This window comes from Mesoplodon densirostris, chromosome 11 (genome assembly GCF_025265405.1).
Source record: "Mesoplodon densirostris isolate mMesDen1 chromosome 11, mMesDen1 primary haplotype, whole genome shotgun sequence".
Classification (NCBI taxonomy): Eukaryota; Metazoa; Chordata; class Mammalia; order Artiodactyla; family Ziphiidae; genus Mesoplodon; species Mesoplodon densirostris.
Genome location: NC_082671.1, coordinates 2919561 through 2937701, shown reverse-complemented (window position 1 = coordinate 2937701; position 18141 = coordinate 2919561). Strand labels below are relative to the sequence as shown.

The 18141-nt window shown below is 56.5% G+C and overlaps 1 protein-coding gene across 14 annotated transcripts in view; it reads left to right on the top strand.

Annotated features, from left to right (window-relative positions):
- Positions 1-18141, top strand: part of CACNA1C (calcium voltage-gated channel subunit alpha1 C) — a 474146-nt gene that overhangs the window by 354634 nt on the left and 101371 nt on the right. For all 14 annotated transcript variants that reach the window (XM_060113743.1, XM_060113735.1, XM_060113742.1 and 11 more), the window contains exons 10-11: positions 7866-7956; positions 14169-14195. In XM_060113743.1, coding sequence (XP_059969726.1) covers positions 7866-7956; positions 14169-14195 — 118 coding nt within the window. The remainder of the gene's footprint in view (positions 1-7865; positions 7957-14168; positions 14196-18141) is intronic.

The window sequence follows — 18141 nt, the reverse complement described above, 5'->3', positions numbered from 1 at the left end:
GGAGGCAGTGAGTGGACGAGGCGAGTGGGCATCTCCTGGTCCCTGAAGGCAGCCAGACCATTGTGGGGACGTTTCCAATGCGCAGGCAGACTCTTCGCCCTCCACCCCTTTGGTCCTTGTAGAACCAACCTGCTGAGCAGGCAGAAAAGACTTCCTGTGTTTGGAGATGGAGACCAGGTCCCCTCACCACCACATCTAAACCAAACCTTCCCGGTGTCTTCGTAGAGCATGGGCTCAGCCTTCCCCGTCCCAGAACTTTACCTTGGCCGCCCCCGTGGACGTGGTCCTGTTGGGGCTGGCCGGTGCGGGAGGGGAGCACGGCCCACAGGGCTTTGCCCAGAGCAGGGTTCTAGCGGGTCCTGCCATGCCGCTGAGAGCATCTCAAATGAGCCGTGGACCACTAAAGTGGCGGGAGAACCGGGACCTGCATCCTCCCCAGGGCGCGGAGTCACCAGACAGCCACCAGCACCCGACAGGCAGAGCCGGGAGATCAGTTACAATAAAGGACCTCCTGCCGAAGGGGCAAGTCGGGGGGTGTTCTGACCGCTGCCCTGAGCTCCTCCAGGGATATGGGCCCGGGGAGGCACCGCCGGGTCGGGAGTTGAAGGGAGAACACCATTCCCAGAGGCAGCCTGGAAGCTAGGCAACAATTTGCTCTCCTGCCGGGGGAGAGGCAAGGCCAAAGCCTCCCGAAGAAGTGCTGCCCTCATCGGGACGGTGCTGCTCGCTTGCCCTGTAGGGCCTCCTTGGGAAGTCTGACCCGAGCCAAATTTATCCTGAGCAGCAGAAAACAGGGCAGGAGAAGACGGAGCCCAAGAAGAAGGAGAAAGTGAGAGAGGATCCTAAGCCCTGTAGGCCCTTGTGAGCAGCACAGACAGGGCCCAAGTGTAAGACATGGACCTTTGGGGAGGGGGCTGGGATGACCAAGGGTAGGCTTTCAGCTGGTGGAAAGGGGACCCGACCTCCACCACCAGCTAGCTGTGTGACCCTGGGCAAGTCACTGATCCTCTCTGGACCTTCACGGTCTCCACTGTAAAAAGGAAGGGCTGGCCTGCCCTCTCTAGCCCTGCAACACATGTAGGCCTCAGTGGGGAAACTGAGCCGCCGAGGAGGGAGGTACCAGGCCGCAGGTCACAGAGCTCCAACGTGGCTGTGCCAGGGTCCAGACTCGCGCCCCCGGCTCCTACCCAGCTGCGCCCTGGGCAGGTTCATAAAGTGTGTGGCTTCTCCCAGGACCCTCGCCACAGTCTCTGCCCTCCTCCCCCTGTCAATGGGTTCATCCTGTTCACCTTGCCTGCACCCAGAGGCGTGTGGGTCAGGTCCTGACAGCAAACAGAGGCTTGAGAACTGGGCGGTTCAAGGAGAGGCTCATAAAGATGCAGGCACCAGGGGTGACAGCCCCAAAGGGTCCTTGACGGCGCTGTCCTGCTGGTGCCTCTGCAGGCGCTTTGCAAAGGTCAGCCTCCCGGGCACCGGGTGAAGGGGCGGCTGAAAGACAAACCCCAAAGCCACCCAGCACGTCGGAGCAGCCCTGAAGCCCCACGAAGACGCCAAGTGTCTACTGTAATTCCACAGCCAGTACCACTAGGGCCTGGAAGGGAGTCCAGGGAGTTCTAATGTGAGTCTCTGGCCTCGAGAAAGCTATAATTGTGTCAGGGAGACACATGTGAAATACGTGTGAAATAAGAGCAAACTAGAAGAAAAACAAATGGAAATTCGTTGGTAATATGAGCAAATATTTATGGCACTTTCCATCTTACAGAGTTACTTTACAAATATTATTTCATTTAACCCTTCTCAGAAGCCCTTGACATAAATAGTACCGTTGTGTTTTGTTTCGCAGATGAGGAAACCTGGGCTCGGGAGGGTTAAATAACTCACCCAGACATACCGGCTGGGAGGGCTGGGACTAGGGCTTGCATCCAGGTTGTTACTGAAAATTCTCACAGACCCCAGAGTTCTGGGGGGCTCAGAGAGGGGACTCGGGGAGAGCAGGTCCTGGAGGCCGCCCTACTGGAACGGGGGAAATGTGAGTGGTTCAGGCGGGGGCAGCCTCCACGCCCTCCAAAAGGCTCGCGGGCCGAGGGAAGGCAGCCATAGGTGACACCCGCCAGCGACACGGTCCTGCTCCAGCGAAATGTCATTTACAAAAGTAGCGGCCGTCTGGGTCTGGCCCGAGGGCCGCAGCTCCCCGACCCCTGGGATAGGTGAAGGGGAGATGGACGGGGCCTCGTAGCAAAGCCCAGAGGCTGGGATGAAGGTGGCCCTGAGGTGGGCAGCCCCACCTGGGCAGGAGTTCTGCAGAAATCATGGGCACAGGGATGTGGGGGGATAGTGTGTGCATCAGCGAGGGCCGCCGTAACCCAGTACCACGGATCGGGCAGCGTGAACGCAGACATTCATTTTCTTACGGCTCTGGAGGCTGGAAGCCTGAGGTCGAGGTGTCGGCAGGGCTGGTTCCTTCTAAGGCCCTGAGGGGAGACGGCTCTGGGCCCCTGTCCTTGGCGTGTAGATGGCCTCTTCCCCACCCCGCCGGGTGTATCCCCATCTCCCCGCGCCGTGCATGCCTGTGTCCAGATTTCTTCTTCTGGTAAGGGCACCAGTCATAAGGGATTAGGGCCCACCCTTGCGATGGCGTTTTAATTCAATCACCTCTTTCAAGACCCCCCAGCTCCAAACACAGCCACACTCTGGGGTTCCAGGGGTCAGGATTTCAACCTGTGACTTTCAAGGGGACACGTGGCCCTAACAGGATGGAGCCCGATTACGGGGGTTTGGGATTCCAGGTTGGAGTCAGCGAGGCAGGAAATCAGGACTCCTCTTGCTTGACTCCTTTAACTATAACTTGGATTAGTACGTTTGGAAAAAGAATACTAACCAGACCACTTGTATGCAAAAAAAGATGATAAAACGAGTGTCTGGCCAAGTCAGTGGCAAAGTCAGTTCTCTAGCTCCATCTGTGAGCTCGTAGGAGGCTGGCGACTAGATCCTGCCGTCGGGCCCACCCAGGATTGGCAGTTGGGCTGGCCCTGGAGAAATGCAAGTCCAGGTTGGCTGAGAAACGCCCTCAGTTCCTCCGGCCCCTGACACCCCCGGGAGGCCTGGCCCTGAGCCCCCAGGCGTCTTCCACCAAGAGCCATCTGGAGAATTCCTCCACCCGATGGTGAAGCTCCCAGCTCAGTTCTGGGCACTGCTCTCAGCCAGTTCCAGGAGAGGCCGGCCGCTCCTGCTGCCCCAGCCCACGGACAAAGTCAGGCTGGCATGGTGACGGAAGGCTCCAGACTCGCAGGCCTGCCCACGTCCACCCACGTCCGCCCCTCGATCTCTCACCTGGAGCTTTGCCCTGAGGCCGTCCTGGCAGTCCCGTTGCACAGAAGGGTCTGAGGCAGAGGGTAGGGTGGTAGCTGGTGTGACAGGGGGTCCCCAGGTGTAGTGAGTCAACCCGCAGGGAGCTCACGAACCCCAGTGCTCCAGAGGACACCGGTCTCCACGACCACTTGGGTCCCGTGCACTCCCAGCATGGTTCATGTAGTTTCCAGTCTGAGACTATCCTGTGGTGGAAGTGGCTTATTACAACCAATCCCCCCAGGACCCACACAACTGCTGTCTAGCAGACCAGGGAAGTCATCAGTTCCTGGGAGATGAGAACTGTGCACCTCCCTCGAGATGCAGAAACGTGGTCCTTCTAAGCGCCGTTCAAGCAAGTTGCCCCCAAGAGTGGAAGTTTGGGGAGAGAATCCGTTCTTGGCAAGATGGAGTCTGTACAGCTCACTGATGTTCCTAAAAATGTAATTATGTTTCCACCACCTGCAGTGGCAGCTGTTAATTACTCTTTCACGAAAATCTCATTTCCTTTCGGAATCTGCTCAGCAGAAGCCGAGGGACAGGACAGCCCAGAGACCCAACATTCAATCCACAATCCCTGGTAACGGTGAAGTTAGAAATTCAGGAAACTAGCCTCCCCTCAGCATCCTTCCTGAGTCCACTCAACAGCACATTTCATTCCTCAGAGGCCGTTCTTTACAGGAAGGGTGCGCCCTGGCCCCTGGATTCTCTGCAGTCTTTCTGCCTCAGTTTCCAACCCACCGGTCATCTGAGTAGCCAGTGGGAGACTCAGGCTTGCCGCCTCCCCAAGAATAGGGCCCAGCATTAGCAATCCCAGCCTCGGCCGGCCTGGACTCTCAGTTTCCAAGATGAACCCAAGGCGATCTCTAGGGTAACAAGTCCCTAAACGAGTCGGCTGTGGCCTCTGTCTAACCCCTTAGAAATAGAAACACAGACCATCTTCACCCCGTCAGGTGCTTGTGGGATAAACTATCACATATCAATAGGAACTAATATGTGGATGTAAACTGTGATTTAAAGCAAGGAACCTTTAAATCCACACCTTGACCCCAAAGAGCAGCTCCCCAAAGACTCCTGCCCACCATCAAGGGCGTGATTGGAGGCTCTTCGACCATGTTCCACGCAGGCAGCTGCCGCCTGTGCCCGCGTGACTCACCAGGCCTGGTCAAGTTCAGTTATAGAGGGAAAGGCTGTGTTTTTATCAAGCTCTTTCTATAATTTTTAAAGTGATCACATAGCTATTTCTGAAGTCAAACAAGATGGGACAGTATCGATGCCAAAGCCAAAAGCTGGACGAGCTTCTGTGTAGCAGGTCAGTGACCCGGGCCCCCGCCAGCCAGGACTGTCCCCTGAGGCGTCTCTGTGGACAGACAGACTTGGAGGCTGGCAGCCCGTTACCCCTCCCACTGCCAAATTAAAGACCCCTCACGATGAGGCGCTCACCTGAGTGACCCTTGTCATTCTAAACTGACGTGTATCTTTCTAGAAGGGAAATTTGCTGAGTCATCCATTTCAACTCTTTAACTCTCAGCCCTGTTTTCGTATAGGAATTTTGAGAAGTGAACAAAGAATGCTACTGGTTGTAAAGTTTCTGTTTATTCCAAGCTTTGTGTTGGTGGTTTTTGTTTTTTGGGTTTTTTTTTTTTTTTTTGGTGTGCGAAAGCATTGTTTTAAACTATTTTCTTTTTTTTATTAAAGTATAGTTGCTTTACAATATCCTATTAGTTTCAGGTGTACAATATAGAGATTCAATATTTGTATAGACTATATTCCATTTAAAGTTATTATAAAGTACTGGCTATATTCCCTGTGCTGTACAATATGTCCTTGTAGCTTATTTATTTTATACATAGTAGTTTGTACCTGTTAGCCCCCTACCCCTCTCTCCCCGCTCCCCGCTTCCCTCTCCCCACTGGTAACCACTAGTTTGTTCTCTGTATCTATGAGTCTGCTTCTTTTTTGTCATACTCACTAGTTTGCTCTATTTTTTAGATTCCACATATAGGTGATGTCATACGGTATTTGTCTTTCTCTGACTTATTTCACTGAGCATAATACCCTCCAGGTCCATCCATGTTGTTTCAAGCTTTGAATTATGAAGATAAGTGTGCTTCGGAGACGGCTGTTTACATGGGGTAAAAATAAGCCTGACCCTTTCCTCTCGTGACCAAATCTTCGGGATTCCCACTAACAAGTAGGGATGAGTTGGGGCCCTCCTGGGTGTCCGTCTCCTCAAAATCAGTACCCACCTGCCAATGTAGACGCTTCTGCGGGAGTGACCCCTTCTCCCCAGGATCCACTGTTTATTTTGTGTTGTTAATTCATGTGATTTGGGGTTTGGGTCCTATTTTGTTCTGTGCTCTTACCTGTTTTGATTTATCAATTTTTACTATCTTAGTTTGTTTTTGGAGGTTAGCGGGACATCCTCTGTGTGGTCGCCAAGTCCCCTGTTTCTTTCTTTGCCTGAGGCTGACCCTGAGTTCTGTCTGCGTCTTACTCCTGGTTTTCGACTCTGATATCTTGTCTGTGAAAGGAAGCGCCCGGCGGTCTTGCTTCATCAGAAGGAAAGGGAGTTTGCTTCGTCTAATCGCCCCCCAGAAACCCATTGTGGCGTCCCCCATGCCCCCGTGTGTGTAAATTATGTGCTGGTGCCCACGGGGCAGGGCGGGAGCGTGCTTCTTCTGGTGTGCATGCACGTGTGTGCGTGTGCATGTGTGCAAGGGGAGGATAGCCTGTCCCACCCAAAGCCACCACCTCGTTGTCCCTTCAAATGTATAAAGTCAGCAGACATGACAGCCAGCAGCGGCTGAGCCCTGTTGGGGCCTTTCCTTTGAAGAGCGCCAGCCGAGGTTGAGGTCACTGAAGGTGCCAGCTGTAAACGCTGTGAAGTCCAGCACCACTGTCTCGCTGCTCCCCATGCACCTGTGATGCCCCCAGAGCCTGCTCGGCTGTAGGAATCCCATCTCGTCTGGAGTGTAACCCCGGGGGCCATCGAGGTGAGCACGGGGTGGGGGCCCAAGACACCTGTGATCCAGTCCCAGCCCCCAACCACTGTGTGACCCGGGCACCTGGCCCTTCCCTGGACCTCACCTCCCTGTCCTGTGAAGGGAAAGCTGGGCGATGTCCAAAGTCCATCCAGCACCAAGCTTCCTTGAAATGATGTCTGGATTTGTTTTCGCCCAAGTTTATGGAAAAGGAGTCGAGGGTGGACACAGGACAGTCAAGCGTGTGGGAAGTCGTGGGCTTCCCGGCTGTGTCTCCCACATTCTCAGAATGAGTCTCTCACACCTGCCCGACTTGACTTCATCCAAAAGAAAAGAAACCGGGACGTCCCACATCCAGCAGCATCCATACAACCCGTCGAATTATCTGTACAGCGTGATCAGTTCTTGGGCTGTGGCAGCCCCGGGGGCACTTGTCACTGGTCCCACGTCACCAGATGCCACACCCTCACTCATGCAGGTTCTGTGGCCACTGAGGGCTCCTGACCTGCCCGACAGATGAGGGCTGCTGACCTGCAAGCAGGGCTGAGCCATGACCGAGGATGTGACGGCCATTCTAAAGGACAAGGGCGGGAAAAATAAGGAACTCCCTGTGTGTCGTGTTAAAAGGGCCATAGAAGATGAAAAAGGAGGAGAAGAATTCTTTTGAGATAAACTTTTATTTGGAATAAAAGATAATAGTAAAAGAAATGGCTTCTTCTAAGCCAAACTGGGCTCCAAGCTAGAAAGCTCTGGCTGCCCTGGAAATCCAGGAAGAGCCTGGGGATGGGCTGGGCAGGTCGGCCATAGTGGACTTGGATGGTTTGTGTCCCAGCTTGGCCTGTTGACATGGGAACATCAGGATGCCGTGGAGAGGTGGTTTTCTTGCCGTCTGTCTTCAGGCCACATCTCATCTCAGTAGTTTGGTGGGTCCCACACGGAGGCTTCTCATTCCTGTGTCTGCAGTGCTGACCTGAATCCTGCATGCGATGCTGGAAATGGCTGTCCCCTTTGAGCTCTATTTCAGGCTCTGTCCTAGACGGAATCGCCTCAGGACCCAGCATGCAGGACTCAGGACAAGGGACAGACCCTCCTCCAAATCCATCAAGTGGCTCACCCCCTAGAGAAGCCCTTTCCACAGACAGGCTGGGCCCTAAGTGTGGGGATAAAACCCCTTAGAATGGGGAGGGGGTTGGAAAGAAATAAGAAAAATAAAATACCATCATGAAAGCTCTTTTTACTCCGAGGAGCAGACGCAAAGGGGAAAAGCACGCGCGGCTTGGCCGAGGGCAGGGGGTCGAGGGTAGAGGAGGAGGCACTCGGGTCAGTGTTCCCAGGCGTCTCCTCCCACTGTCCCACTTAGAGTGTCCTGGGTGGCAAGGGTCACCCTAGACGAGCAGCGGGCATGTCAGTCGAGGATGTGGGACCCGGCCGGGCGCTGCCAGGGCCTCCCCTCCCGGCCAGGGGGCTGCAGACTAACGCTTCTCTCCCCTCTTCCCTCCACGCCTCGCTCTGCATCCCTTCAACCCGACCCTGCAGTGAGCATGCCCACCAGTGAGACTGAGTCTGTCAACACGGAAAACGTGGCTGGAGGTGACATCGAGGGAGAGAGCTGCGGGGCCAGGCTGGCGTGAGTAGGCGCGGGGGGCGGGAGCGGGCAGGGAAACCGAGTCCTGGGTGGAGAGGGGAGCCCTGGGGGCAGCGTGGCCCTGGCTGGGAGCTGCTCTGCAATCCTGCGCTTCCCGGGCAGGGGTCTGACTTTTGGATTTTGAGTCCCTTTCCATCCCATCAGAGAAGAGAGAGTGTGTGTGTGTGTGTGTGTGTGTGTGTGTGTGTGTGTGTGTGTGTGTGTGTGTGTGTGTGTGTGTGTGTGTGTGTGTGTGTGTGTGTGTGTGTGTGTGTGTGTGTGTGTGTGTGTGTGTGTGTGTGTGTGTGTTGGGGGGCTTTGAAGTCTGTTTCTTCCCAGCCCCTCACCCCCTTTCATCACAGCAGCTTTGTTAGGTTCCCTGGGTCCTGCTAAGCACCCTTTCATTTCTGATAAATGTGACCTGGAAGAAAAGCAGACAGGCAAGAAAATACACTGGGAGACGTGGGTCTTACCTGCAGCTCTGAGTTATCCACCCAGTGAAGGGAGCACAGGTGTCTGAAGCGCAGACTCAGCTAATAGAAGTGCGCCTGTGCCGGCCCAGCGACCCTCCCCAACACAAGCCCCAGTCCCCGGCTTCCTGAGCTGACTGGGGCCCAGGACTGGGCCAGGTGTGCAGAGGGACAGCCCACGTGGGTTATCACCATCATCCATCCGTCTTAGCTCCATCTTAAAAACGGACACCAGCAGTCCCTGGGAGATGTCCCCCCACCAAGAAATGAAGGGAAAATGGTTTAACTGCTAAAAATGAGCAAACTGCTGGTTTCATTCCCAGTGTGTCAAAAAGCAGAGTCCACAGACTGAAGCCATGTTCCTTTAGGGGTCAGGCTGACCTTGAGTGTGAGGCCTCCTGCAGCTTCCAGACTCCACGGCGGGAAGTGGGAGCTGCTTGTCCTGGCGCCTGGGAGATGTAAGACTCACCCCAGAAACCCAAAGGGACGGCGGACCGAGGGCTCGGAGGAGGACCAGCCCCGAGGTGGCTGGGTGTCTGAGTCGCTCCATCGGTGGAACGGCTCCTAGCTCACCTCTCCCCGCCGAAATGCCTCCGTATCTGGGCCTTTTGAGAAGGTTTGGGTACATCTAACCTGAGCCGGGCCAGCCTCTGAGCGAGGGGGCGGGTGGCGGGAGCAGGCTGCTTCCAGGGCACATGGGCCTCACCATTCCTCACCCTGATGGTGGCACCGGGGAGTCTGCACTGCTGATTCCCAGCATTGTTGGGAAACAATTATCGTCAAAATGTTGCTGAAATACAGGCTAGTTACGTCCTGAAGCAGCGGGCTGAGCCCTTCCCTCTTCCCTCCTATTGGAACCATACACACAAACGCCCGGGATCCTGGACGTTGGCCCCGGGCGGCCACGCTAGCGAAGGTGGATGGCAGGTCCCCAAAGGGTCGCAGGGAAGGTGATGAGGACCCCGCCCTCTGGCTCTGGGCCCACGTGACAGACCCGGAGAGGCCGCGGCGCTGGCACTCCATCACTGGAGAGTGTGTCTTCGGAGCTCGAGGCCCTGCTGGAAGGACGAGCCTGTTCCCACAGAGGGAGGGGGCATCTGGTGGACGTGCTCTGCAGGCGTCCAGGGCTCGGTGGAAATGGGCCGCACTCCACGAATATCCGAATTTATGCACCTACTCTGTGTGGACAAAGTGCTTGTCGCAGTGCCGGGATGGCAGTATGTCCTTAACAATCTACCGTCTTTCCCGGCCCCGCCCCGGACAACGATGGGAGAAGACTGCCAGCGTTCCTGGTGGGGAAGCAGCGTGAACGGGCCGGGGCTGAGGCTCAGGCTGTGACAACCAGGGAGAGGCTAGCGTTTCTGAAGCGGAGAGCGAACGGCCCACGCAGCGGGAGTAGGCCTGGCTGAAGATGGTTCCGAGAGGGCAGGGCAGACAGACAGGGCCCGCAAAGCGATGTGTTGCTGGGGAGGGGGCAGCCGGACAGGGGAGGTGGTGAGGGGGAGGAACTATCCTTCAAGTCTGAAGACAGAAGCGATGCAGGCTGAAGTCACCAGCGGGGCTGCAGGGTGTGGAGGCCGGGGCTCCGCTCTGGACCACGTGCTGGAGACACCAGCGTAGAAGCGACGGATGCAGTCACGTGGCACCGGGGTCACCCATGGGCGCAGAAGGCCAGGGCTGAAGGCTGGGAAACCGACACGCAGAAGGAAGAGAAGGAGGCACAGGTGAAAAGGTGCCAGGAGAACAGACAAGCACAAGCCCGGAGGCCACCGGGAGAGGAACGTCAAGCCCGTCACACCCTCATCAGGCAGCAAGCCCGCTCGGTGCTGGGCCAAGGTGACACAGAGCCCGAGAGCAAGGTGACACCATCTCCCTGGAGCTCACAATCTGGTGTGAAAGTGACACTGAGCCGTCCCTGTACGTGGGGAAAAGCGTTCAGAAGGCCGAGGGACTGTACTGCAGGGTCAGTGACGCAGAGACGCGTTAGACTGGCAGGTTAGGGAAGGCTTCTTTGGAGAAGGATAGTTTGAGCTGAGAACTGGAGGGGGCGGAGGAAGGAAGGATCTTCCCATCAGAGGCAACAGCGGGTTCCGAGGCCGCTGTGGGGGTGAGGGAGAGAAGGCAGCCGCGTCCAGGGCAGGCCTGAGTGGGATGGGGCGGGGCTGGAGCCGGAGCAGGGCCGGGTAGACCCTTGATGGCCTTGGGCTTTGTCACAAGACCAGGAGAAATCACGGAACGTAGCTGGTTGGTTTGGTGAGCTTTCCATCCTTGAGGATCCTCGGACATCAGGAAGAGTCTGTGCAGGAGCGAGAGGCCCCGAGCTGCGGGCACTCGAGCGAAGCGGCTGCCGTAGCAGCTCCGGGGGTGATGCTGACGCGGCTCAGGCCAGGGTCACGTGCGGAGATGGAAAAGGGATGCATTCTCTGTGTGTCCTAATTGCAGGAGCTGGAGACTCAGGGCAGGCGGGGCGGGAGCGGGCCGCAGGGGACCCTCCCTCCAGACGTGAGGCCGTGGACGTGGAAATGGCAGTGGCCCCGGAGCTGCTGGGCCTTGCCTTTCCTCAGAGCGGAGGCAGGACTGTCTTCAAAATGAGAAGCCCATGAAGGAGACCAGCACTTACGGGACAGCGTTGCCTAAGACTAGGGCGCGGCTGGCGTCAGAGAGGGAGACACGGGCTTCCACAGAAAGAAGTGCCCGGTACTCTGGGACGGACCGAGGAGGGAAGAGAGCCGTGGACCAGGAGTCCCAGATCTGAGCCCAGGCGGCAACCTCAGGCTCGCCCCCTGGGACGTGCAGGGCGGCTGCCCGTTGGCTCCTGTGCTCTTGGCTCCTAGAGGGGCCTGGGAACCGCCTGCGGGGACCCCCTGCACCTCTTCTGTGCCTGTCGCTTCTGCAGAAGAGGCCCCGTGAGTGAGGCAGCCTGCACCTTGTAAATGGCAGACCCCAATCCAGCTGGTGTGTGCGAGGTCCCTTTAGTCTCAAAGCGCACAGTTCTATAAAGAAGGTAGAGTCAGAAACAGGATCCGACACAGGGTCGGTGATACCAATGGACGTGCATCTCGTCACAGAAGTGAGCTAGGGGTCCCCGGATAGCACAGGAGATTCAAGCTAGTGGGCCCCCAAGAGGTGGACTGTGACGGGGGTCCAGGGTCCGGCTCCTCTGGCCGCACCAGCCATGCGTGGAGTCGAGGACATCGCCTCAGACGTGCGTCCGCCTAGATGGTGCCTGCAGCGCCATCTGACCTACGTTAGGGCGAATCGGGAGGATTCGGGGAATCACTGTGTCACACGGCAGGGAGCAAACATACGGGCTTACGACGCTAAGACGCGGAAAGGCTAAACATACAAGTAGCTCCCAAGAAGTTCAAATATTTGTCCAATAATGACAAATGCAAACTGAGTAACCGAGTGAAGCAGAGGGAGTTCCAGGCGTGTCTCCCGTTTTAAACCTTCACATCAGCAAAGACAACCGCGGTTTCCCGGGAGGTTGGTTGTGGAGGCCTGAGGGAAAGAGGCAGCTGGGCTGGACACGCGTCCGGTCCGCCCAGCGGGGCTGCGCTCGCGGCCTTACCTGCGAGTTACCCACCTTCTGCACCTGCTGCTCTTCAAGAATCCACGGAAAACACGGGAGGAAATCCTACCTTGTAGAGCAGTAACTGAGGGGAGCCCGCACGCCTCCTGAGCAGGCTGGTCCCCAGCGGGGTCTGGAGCAGCCAGGCCCCCTGGTGTGTGTGGACTCGCTGGGGTCCAGGGGGCAGCACCCGCCACCCGGCCGGAACGCAGGGCTGGGGCGGCGGACACGGCGCCCGCAGGCTCCCGGCTCCCCTGCCCACCAGCGGCGTGACCAGCTCTCCAAACCCCGAGCTGGTGGTCACCTCCCAGGACACCAAGGCTGCAGAGACCGGGTGCCTCTGGTCCCACGAAGTGCACTGACCCCTCCTACATGGGGAGTGTGAGGCCCTCCGCTCTCCCATACCTGGGCTTTCCTTTGTCTCCAGACACGTGCCCCCCGAGGACCTCCCTTCTTACCTGGGGTGCTCCAGTAATACAGAGCTTGGCAGGGGTAAGTGCTTTGGACCCGGCGAGCCTGGAATGATGCTCACAACCTGAGAGCAGCAACAGCAATCAGGCCTCAGTGTGGCGTCCAGGCTCGCACATCAGGACACGTAACCACGGGGGAGAGAAAGTCCCACTCCATTTCCTCCACCTCAGAACGTTCCAGAACACCCAGGAAGGAGCCACAGCCAGTGACCACACTTACCCAGGACGTCATCCCCAACAGGAGCCCTGGTCCTCCTGCGCCGCGTCCCAGAGTCGCTGCCTGGGAGACGTGGACACTCAGAGCTCAGTGCCCCACATGGGACTTAAGAAACCACTTTTACTGACGACCCACCGGACTGAGAGGGAGACTTACAGGGAGGGCGTGTGGTCTGCACTGAAGGGCCCCCGAGAGGCCTCTGGAAATCTCCGAGAGAAGGCGGGGCCAGGCCAGGCCCTGTGGCAGAGATGCCAGGCTGATGACCGCCCATTGTAGCTCATGTCCCTCAGCGAGGGGTCAGCTGTCCAGCAAGCCTGGCTGGGCTAGAGGAGGGAGCCCCCGGCTCCCCACCATCTAAGCGCAGCTGGAAGACATTCGTTTTTCCATTAAACTGTGGCCCTGAGTAAGATGACACCCGAGGCCCCGGCCTCCGCCCACGTGCCGTGTAACGTGATCAAATCCCTGCAGCCCTCGCCAGCGTCTCCGGGTGGGAAAGGTTATCAGCTGGCGGTTCGGAGCAGTAAAGGCTCTTGGCTCTGGTTCTCAGGGCCCCAGAGACATAATTATCTCACGCACGATGGTTCTGCCACCTGTCACCTCTTCTGGTTTATTTTTTTTTTAATAATAAATAGCAAGAGGGGCTGTTTTCTTGCTTCGCAGCCGAGCTCACTCTGTGCTGAGCTGGGACAGGCGGATTTTGTCCCCTCTTCATCTCTGACCGGCGCTCCGCACCTGCCTGCCCGTCCAAGCACGGTCTCCCACCCGCGGCCCTGCCAGCGCTCACTCCCCAGACACCAGGGCCTTCCCGACATGTGGCCTTCCGCAGGGCCATCTCAAGTGCCTGCATGATCTCTGCCCCCAGCCCAGCTCCATCCAGCCTCCCACGGGCCGCAGGGCCTCCTGGAAGTTTCCACCTTTCAGTACCACCCCTTCCCCCGAGATGCCCCTCGAATCAGCCACCAGCTCACCCACCGGAGCTTCTGTCCACAAGTCCCCAGGTCTTTAGGGCTGCACACCACTGCCAGCATCCGGGGTTTGTGCTCAGCCCCGGGCTGTTTCCTTGGGCCCAGGCTCCACGCTGAGGCCAGGTGGTGATGGGGCCGGGCTCCTGTTCAGAGAGCGCTGGGCCTCTGCCAGCCTGTTCCCGCCTGCAATGTCCGAGGGCCGCGTCTGCAGGAGGGGCTCCTGTCCTCCACGACTGTTCTCAGGGCGTGGCCCCAACCCGCTGCCTGACCCCAGCTGACGGTCTGAGAACACGGCACCCTCTCCGGGGGCCACGTCTCCACTTAGAAGATGCTAGATTCATAGGTTTGTGGGCTGGGCCAGCCCTCGGTCTCCCCTTCAAACACACAGACACCAGGACGTGCTGACCTCAGGGCCGTCTCTCCGAAGCTGCTCTGTCCAGCGCCCGTGTGGTCACCTGGGGACGTCTGAGAAAAGAGAGAAACGTGTGTGTCGTTTGGTAATGTCTCCTCTTTCCCTTTCAGCCACAGGATCTCCAAGTCGAAGTTCAGGTGAGTGAGATGCTCCTTTCCTGCTGGGCTGGGGACACCCCCGGCGGGGGGCTGAGGGCAGGTCTGCAGAGGGTCTGCTTTCCTTCTGCACGGCTCTCAGGAAGAGGCTCGTGGATCAGACCAGGCGAGTGGCTCCGGGCTCGGGGTTTGGCGAGTTAGTGATGTTGGTGGCACTGGCCCTAGGAGGTTGTGAGATGCTGTGTCCCCCTCCCTTATAAGATGAAGTGCGGTTGAAATAAGTGCCACGTGGCCACTTGCTGCTGTTCTCGGCCATGTTTATGGAAGGCGAGGGCACGCGGGTTCCGACGGTGCTGCTTCAGGACCTTCCTCGGTGCCCCGCCCTCGCCCTGTCTGCCCCTCCAGCCTCGCCGCCTGCACATCCCGCGGTTCCTGAGCGTCCCCCATCCTCTCGCACGTCCAGGCTTTTGCGTGGAGCCCTCCTTCCACCCGAATCGCCGTCTCCCCAAGCCTCCCCCGGAGAGCTTGGGCTCCTGTTCAGAACCTCGCTGGTACCGCATCTCCACACCTTCTGCAGACTCCCCCCTCCCCCCAGCGCTTTGCTCAGACCTCGGCCACCGCCCTCCCCACGCGGGCCCCCGTGTCTGCGATGGGCTCCGCGAGCCTCCGGGGCGCTATGTGCGGGCAGTGGGTAGCAGGCTGTCCACCGTGTGCACTGGATGGACGGATATGTGAGTAGGGATGGGAATTCACTCCCACAAAGCCTGTACGAGCCAAAAACTATTGTGTTTAAGTTTCATTATTGATCTAATGCTGCTTCCCCAGCCTCACCTGTGTAGCAGGAGCTACATTAAGTTTTAGTCCAGCCGAGCAATGTAGCCCAAGACTGCATTTTAAACTGTCCCTTAAGCTAAATGTTCAGTTCTCTTCTGTCCTCTGCCCAGCTCCTCTCCAGGGTGGAGAAGCAGGGCCGGGACTCCAAGACCCCACACGTACCCAGGCCTCAGGGAGGACCGGTCCTGGGGTCCCCACCCCGAGACCCTGGCTTGTTCCTCTAGAACCGGGCCTGCCGAGGGGCCACGAGTCCGTCTGGTTGGGCCTCCACCCACGGTGTCCGTGGGCCCCATGTTTGCCTCTGGTCTTGAAATCGTTGCCTCTGGTCTCTGGTCCCCAGGCTCTTTGAGCCCATGGACACCTCCAGGCCGTCCGTGGACAGGCTGCGGGAATTGGATGCTCACCTACGCGCCGGCTGCCTGTCCCGCTCTGTGCCTGCCTGGGTAGAGCTCTAGGCCGAAGGCTGGCGTCCCCCAGGGCCCCGCAGACCCTGTGCGACACCCAGGAGAGGCACCTTCAGCCCTGATGTCCTGGCCTCCCCGTGACTATCTGGCTGTTTCTAGAGCTTGGCGCTCGGCCAGAGAATCAAATGAGGGTGCTGGTGTGGGACCCGCTCCTCTCCTGCTGTCACCGTCTGCTCCCGTGTTCCACGGGGGCTGGAAAATGCAGGCTTTCTCCCCTTCCACTTCCTCTGAAGCCAAGACCTCCTTCACATCAAAAATCTAGGGTCAAGTCTCCCAGGTCCAGCTCCTGTTACAGGAGAGAGAGCTCAAGAAATGTAGAAAATCCTTTGTCTCCATAACGCTCGGACCTTACTGCTTTCTCTCCAGCATCTGGAGAAGTGGCTGGCCCTTAGTGGGGACTTAATAAATACTAAGTGAAGGGACGAATGGATTGTCCTGCCCCCAAATGACATTAGGCTTGCCGCAGACTGAAATGAAAGTTCTGTTTTACAGCCAAAGCTGAGAAAGCACTTTGTGCTTCTGGCAGTTCCAAAGCCCCCATGCAAGGAGAGAGTAAAGGGGTATAAAAATACATTTGAAATTATTTCCAAAACATCATTCTCATTACATGAAAATGGGTGACTCGTAAATGAACAAATGAATGCGTGAGTGAATGAATGAACAAACGTGCCCTGGGGGGGTGGAAGAGAAATCACAGACTTGCCTGGACTCGCTCCAGCATGAGATGACCCAGGAGACAGGGGACATTCTGTATCCGGTGCTCTAGGGTGTAAGCTGTGCTCTCGAAAAAGAGGGGGCACAGGGGTCTACCTGGACCCCTGGACTCTGCTCGGTTTTGAGACGTGGCTCAACCTGCTGGTATCAGATCCCCCTCTGGGAAGGGCTCCTCCCCCTGCAGCTACTACTCAAGATACAACAGAAATACACAGAGAAGATTCTATATTCATTCCCAAAAGGCTTATTACTAGTCAGTTGGCCCCATCAGTAAACCCATTTTCAGAGGAGGATACTGAGGCTGAAAGAGGCCCGGGGCCACGTGGCTCACTCTTGGCCACATCAGGACCCACGCCCAGGACCCGGGCTCTGCACCATGTGATGAAGTCCTGCCCAGGGATCCGAAGCTGTTTCTGCCCAGCTGTGTGTCTAGGGGCTGCAGCGAGGGGTCGGGGATGCTCCAGGGCACAGCTGTTGACTTAGAAACACAATGCCAGACACTTACACCCTTTGTAAAACTTTCTAGTAGCCATGTTAAAAAAGTGGAAAGGGGCTTCTGTGGTGGCGCAGTGGTTGGGAGTCCGCCTGCCGATGCAGGGGACACGGGTTCGTGCCCCGGTCCGGGAAGATCCCACATGCTGTGCAGTGGCTGGGCCCATGAGCCACGGCCTCTGGGCCTGCATGTCTGGAGCCTGTGCTCCGCAACAGGAGAGGCCGCAACAGTGAGAGGCCTGCGTACCGCAAAAAAAAAAAAAAAAAAAGTGAAAAGGAACAGGTGAAATTCATCTTAATATATTTAAGCCAATGCGTCAAAAACATTTCAATATGTAATTAATATAAAAATGAATGACATATTTTATATTAATTTTTCTTTGAAATCCAGCGTGTCATTTACACTCACTGCATGCCCAGTTTGGACTGGCCATGTTTCATGTGTGCAGTAGCCACAGGTGGCCAATGGCTACCACACTGGACAGTGTGACCCCACAGGGTCAGATAGCAGCTGCCTCATCTACACCCTGCAGTCCAGTGGTGGTGTCTGTTTAGGGAATAACAAAGGCTGGCAGTGGATTGAAAATGCCATCGAAATCACCAAGGTCGACCTTGAGAAACCTCTGTCTGCTGCAGACGCAGGAACAGCGTCCTCACCCCTTCTGTCTGTCTGATTGTGGCAGCTGACACGGGTATAGGAGGCGCAGGAGAAAAACGCAGTAAAACGGGGGAAACGGAAAGAGAATTTCTGCAACTCAGAAGTAACCTCGTAAACAGTGAAGAGCCTGTTTTACCCCAGAAAAGAATCTAAAATTTGAGTTAAACACGCACACACACAGTATTCTCGATCATTTTCTCAGCTTAACAATGACAAATAATAGAATTTGAGCCTCAAACTGGCCCATTCCATTTGCAAGACAGTGATACAAAGTCACAGTGTCTTTAAAGGAAATATTAGAGCAGAGGTTTTAGGGAAATTTTGGCAAATTAATGGACTTATAATATTAGGGCAATATTAGGGAATTCCCTTGGTAAGCCAAGTCTCTACTTTGAGGAATAAGGAACTTTGCAACATTTGGGGCTCAGAATAGGACTTAAACAGTTACGGAACAAACGATTCTGAACGCCTTCTGCAGCTTGAAGGGATTAGTCAGCTAACATGTTGGGGCTTGGATCTGGACGTCACAACAGTCTGAAGTGAACCCCTCGGGGGTCTGAGGTTGGGAGCCCTGTCTTGCCCGTCTTCAGAGGAATGTGCCTCCGAGGTCCCTTTACCTCTGCCATCCCATAAGCAATAAGGCACATGCCCAAATTTGCCCCAGTCACTAATTACCCATTTTTTGGTTTCTTTTGTGTAAAATAGTTAAATGTTAAGGATTTTCTAGGTTGCTTGTTCTCAGCTCTGGCCACTGGAAAGAGCCCCAAGTGTCCACCATTTGGGTGCTGTCTCCTGTTCTAGATGCTTGTCCAAAGTTCTGTGCCAA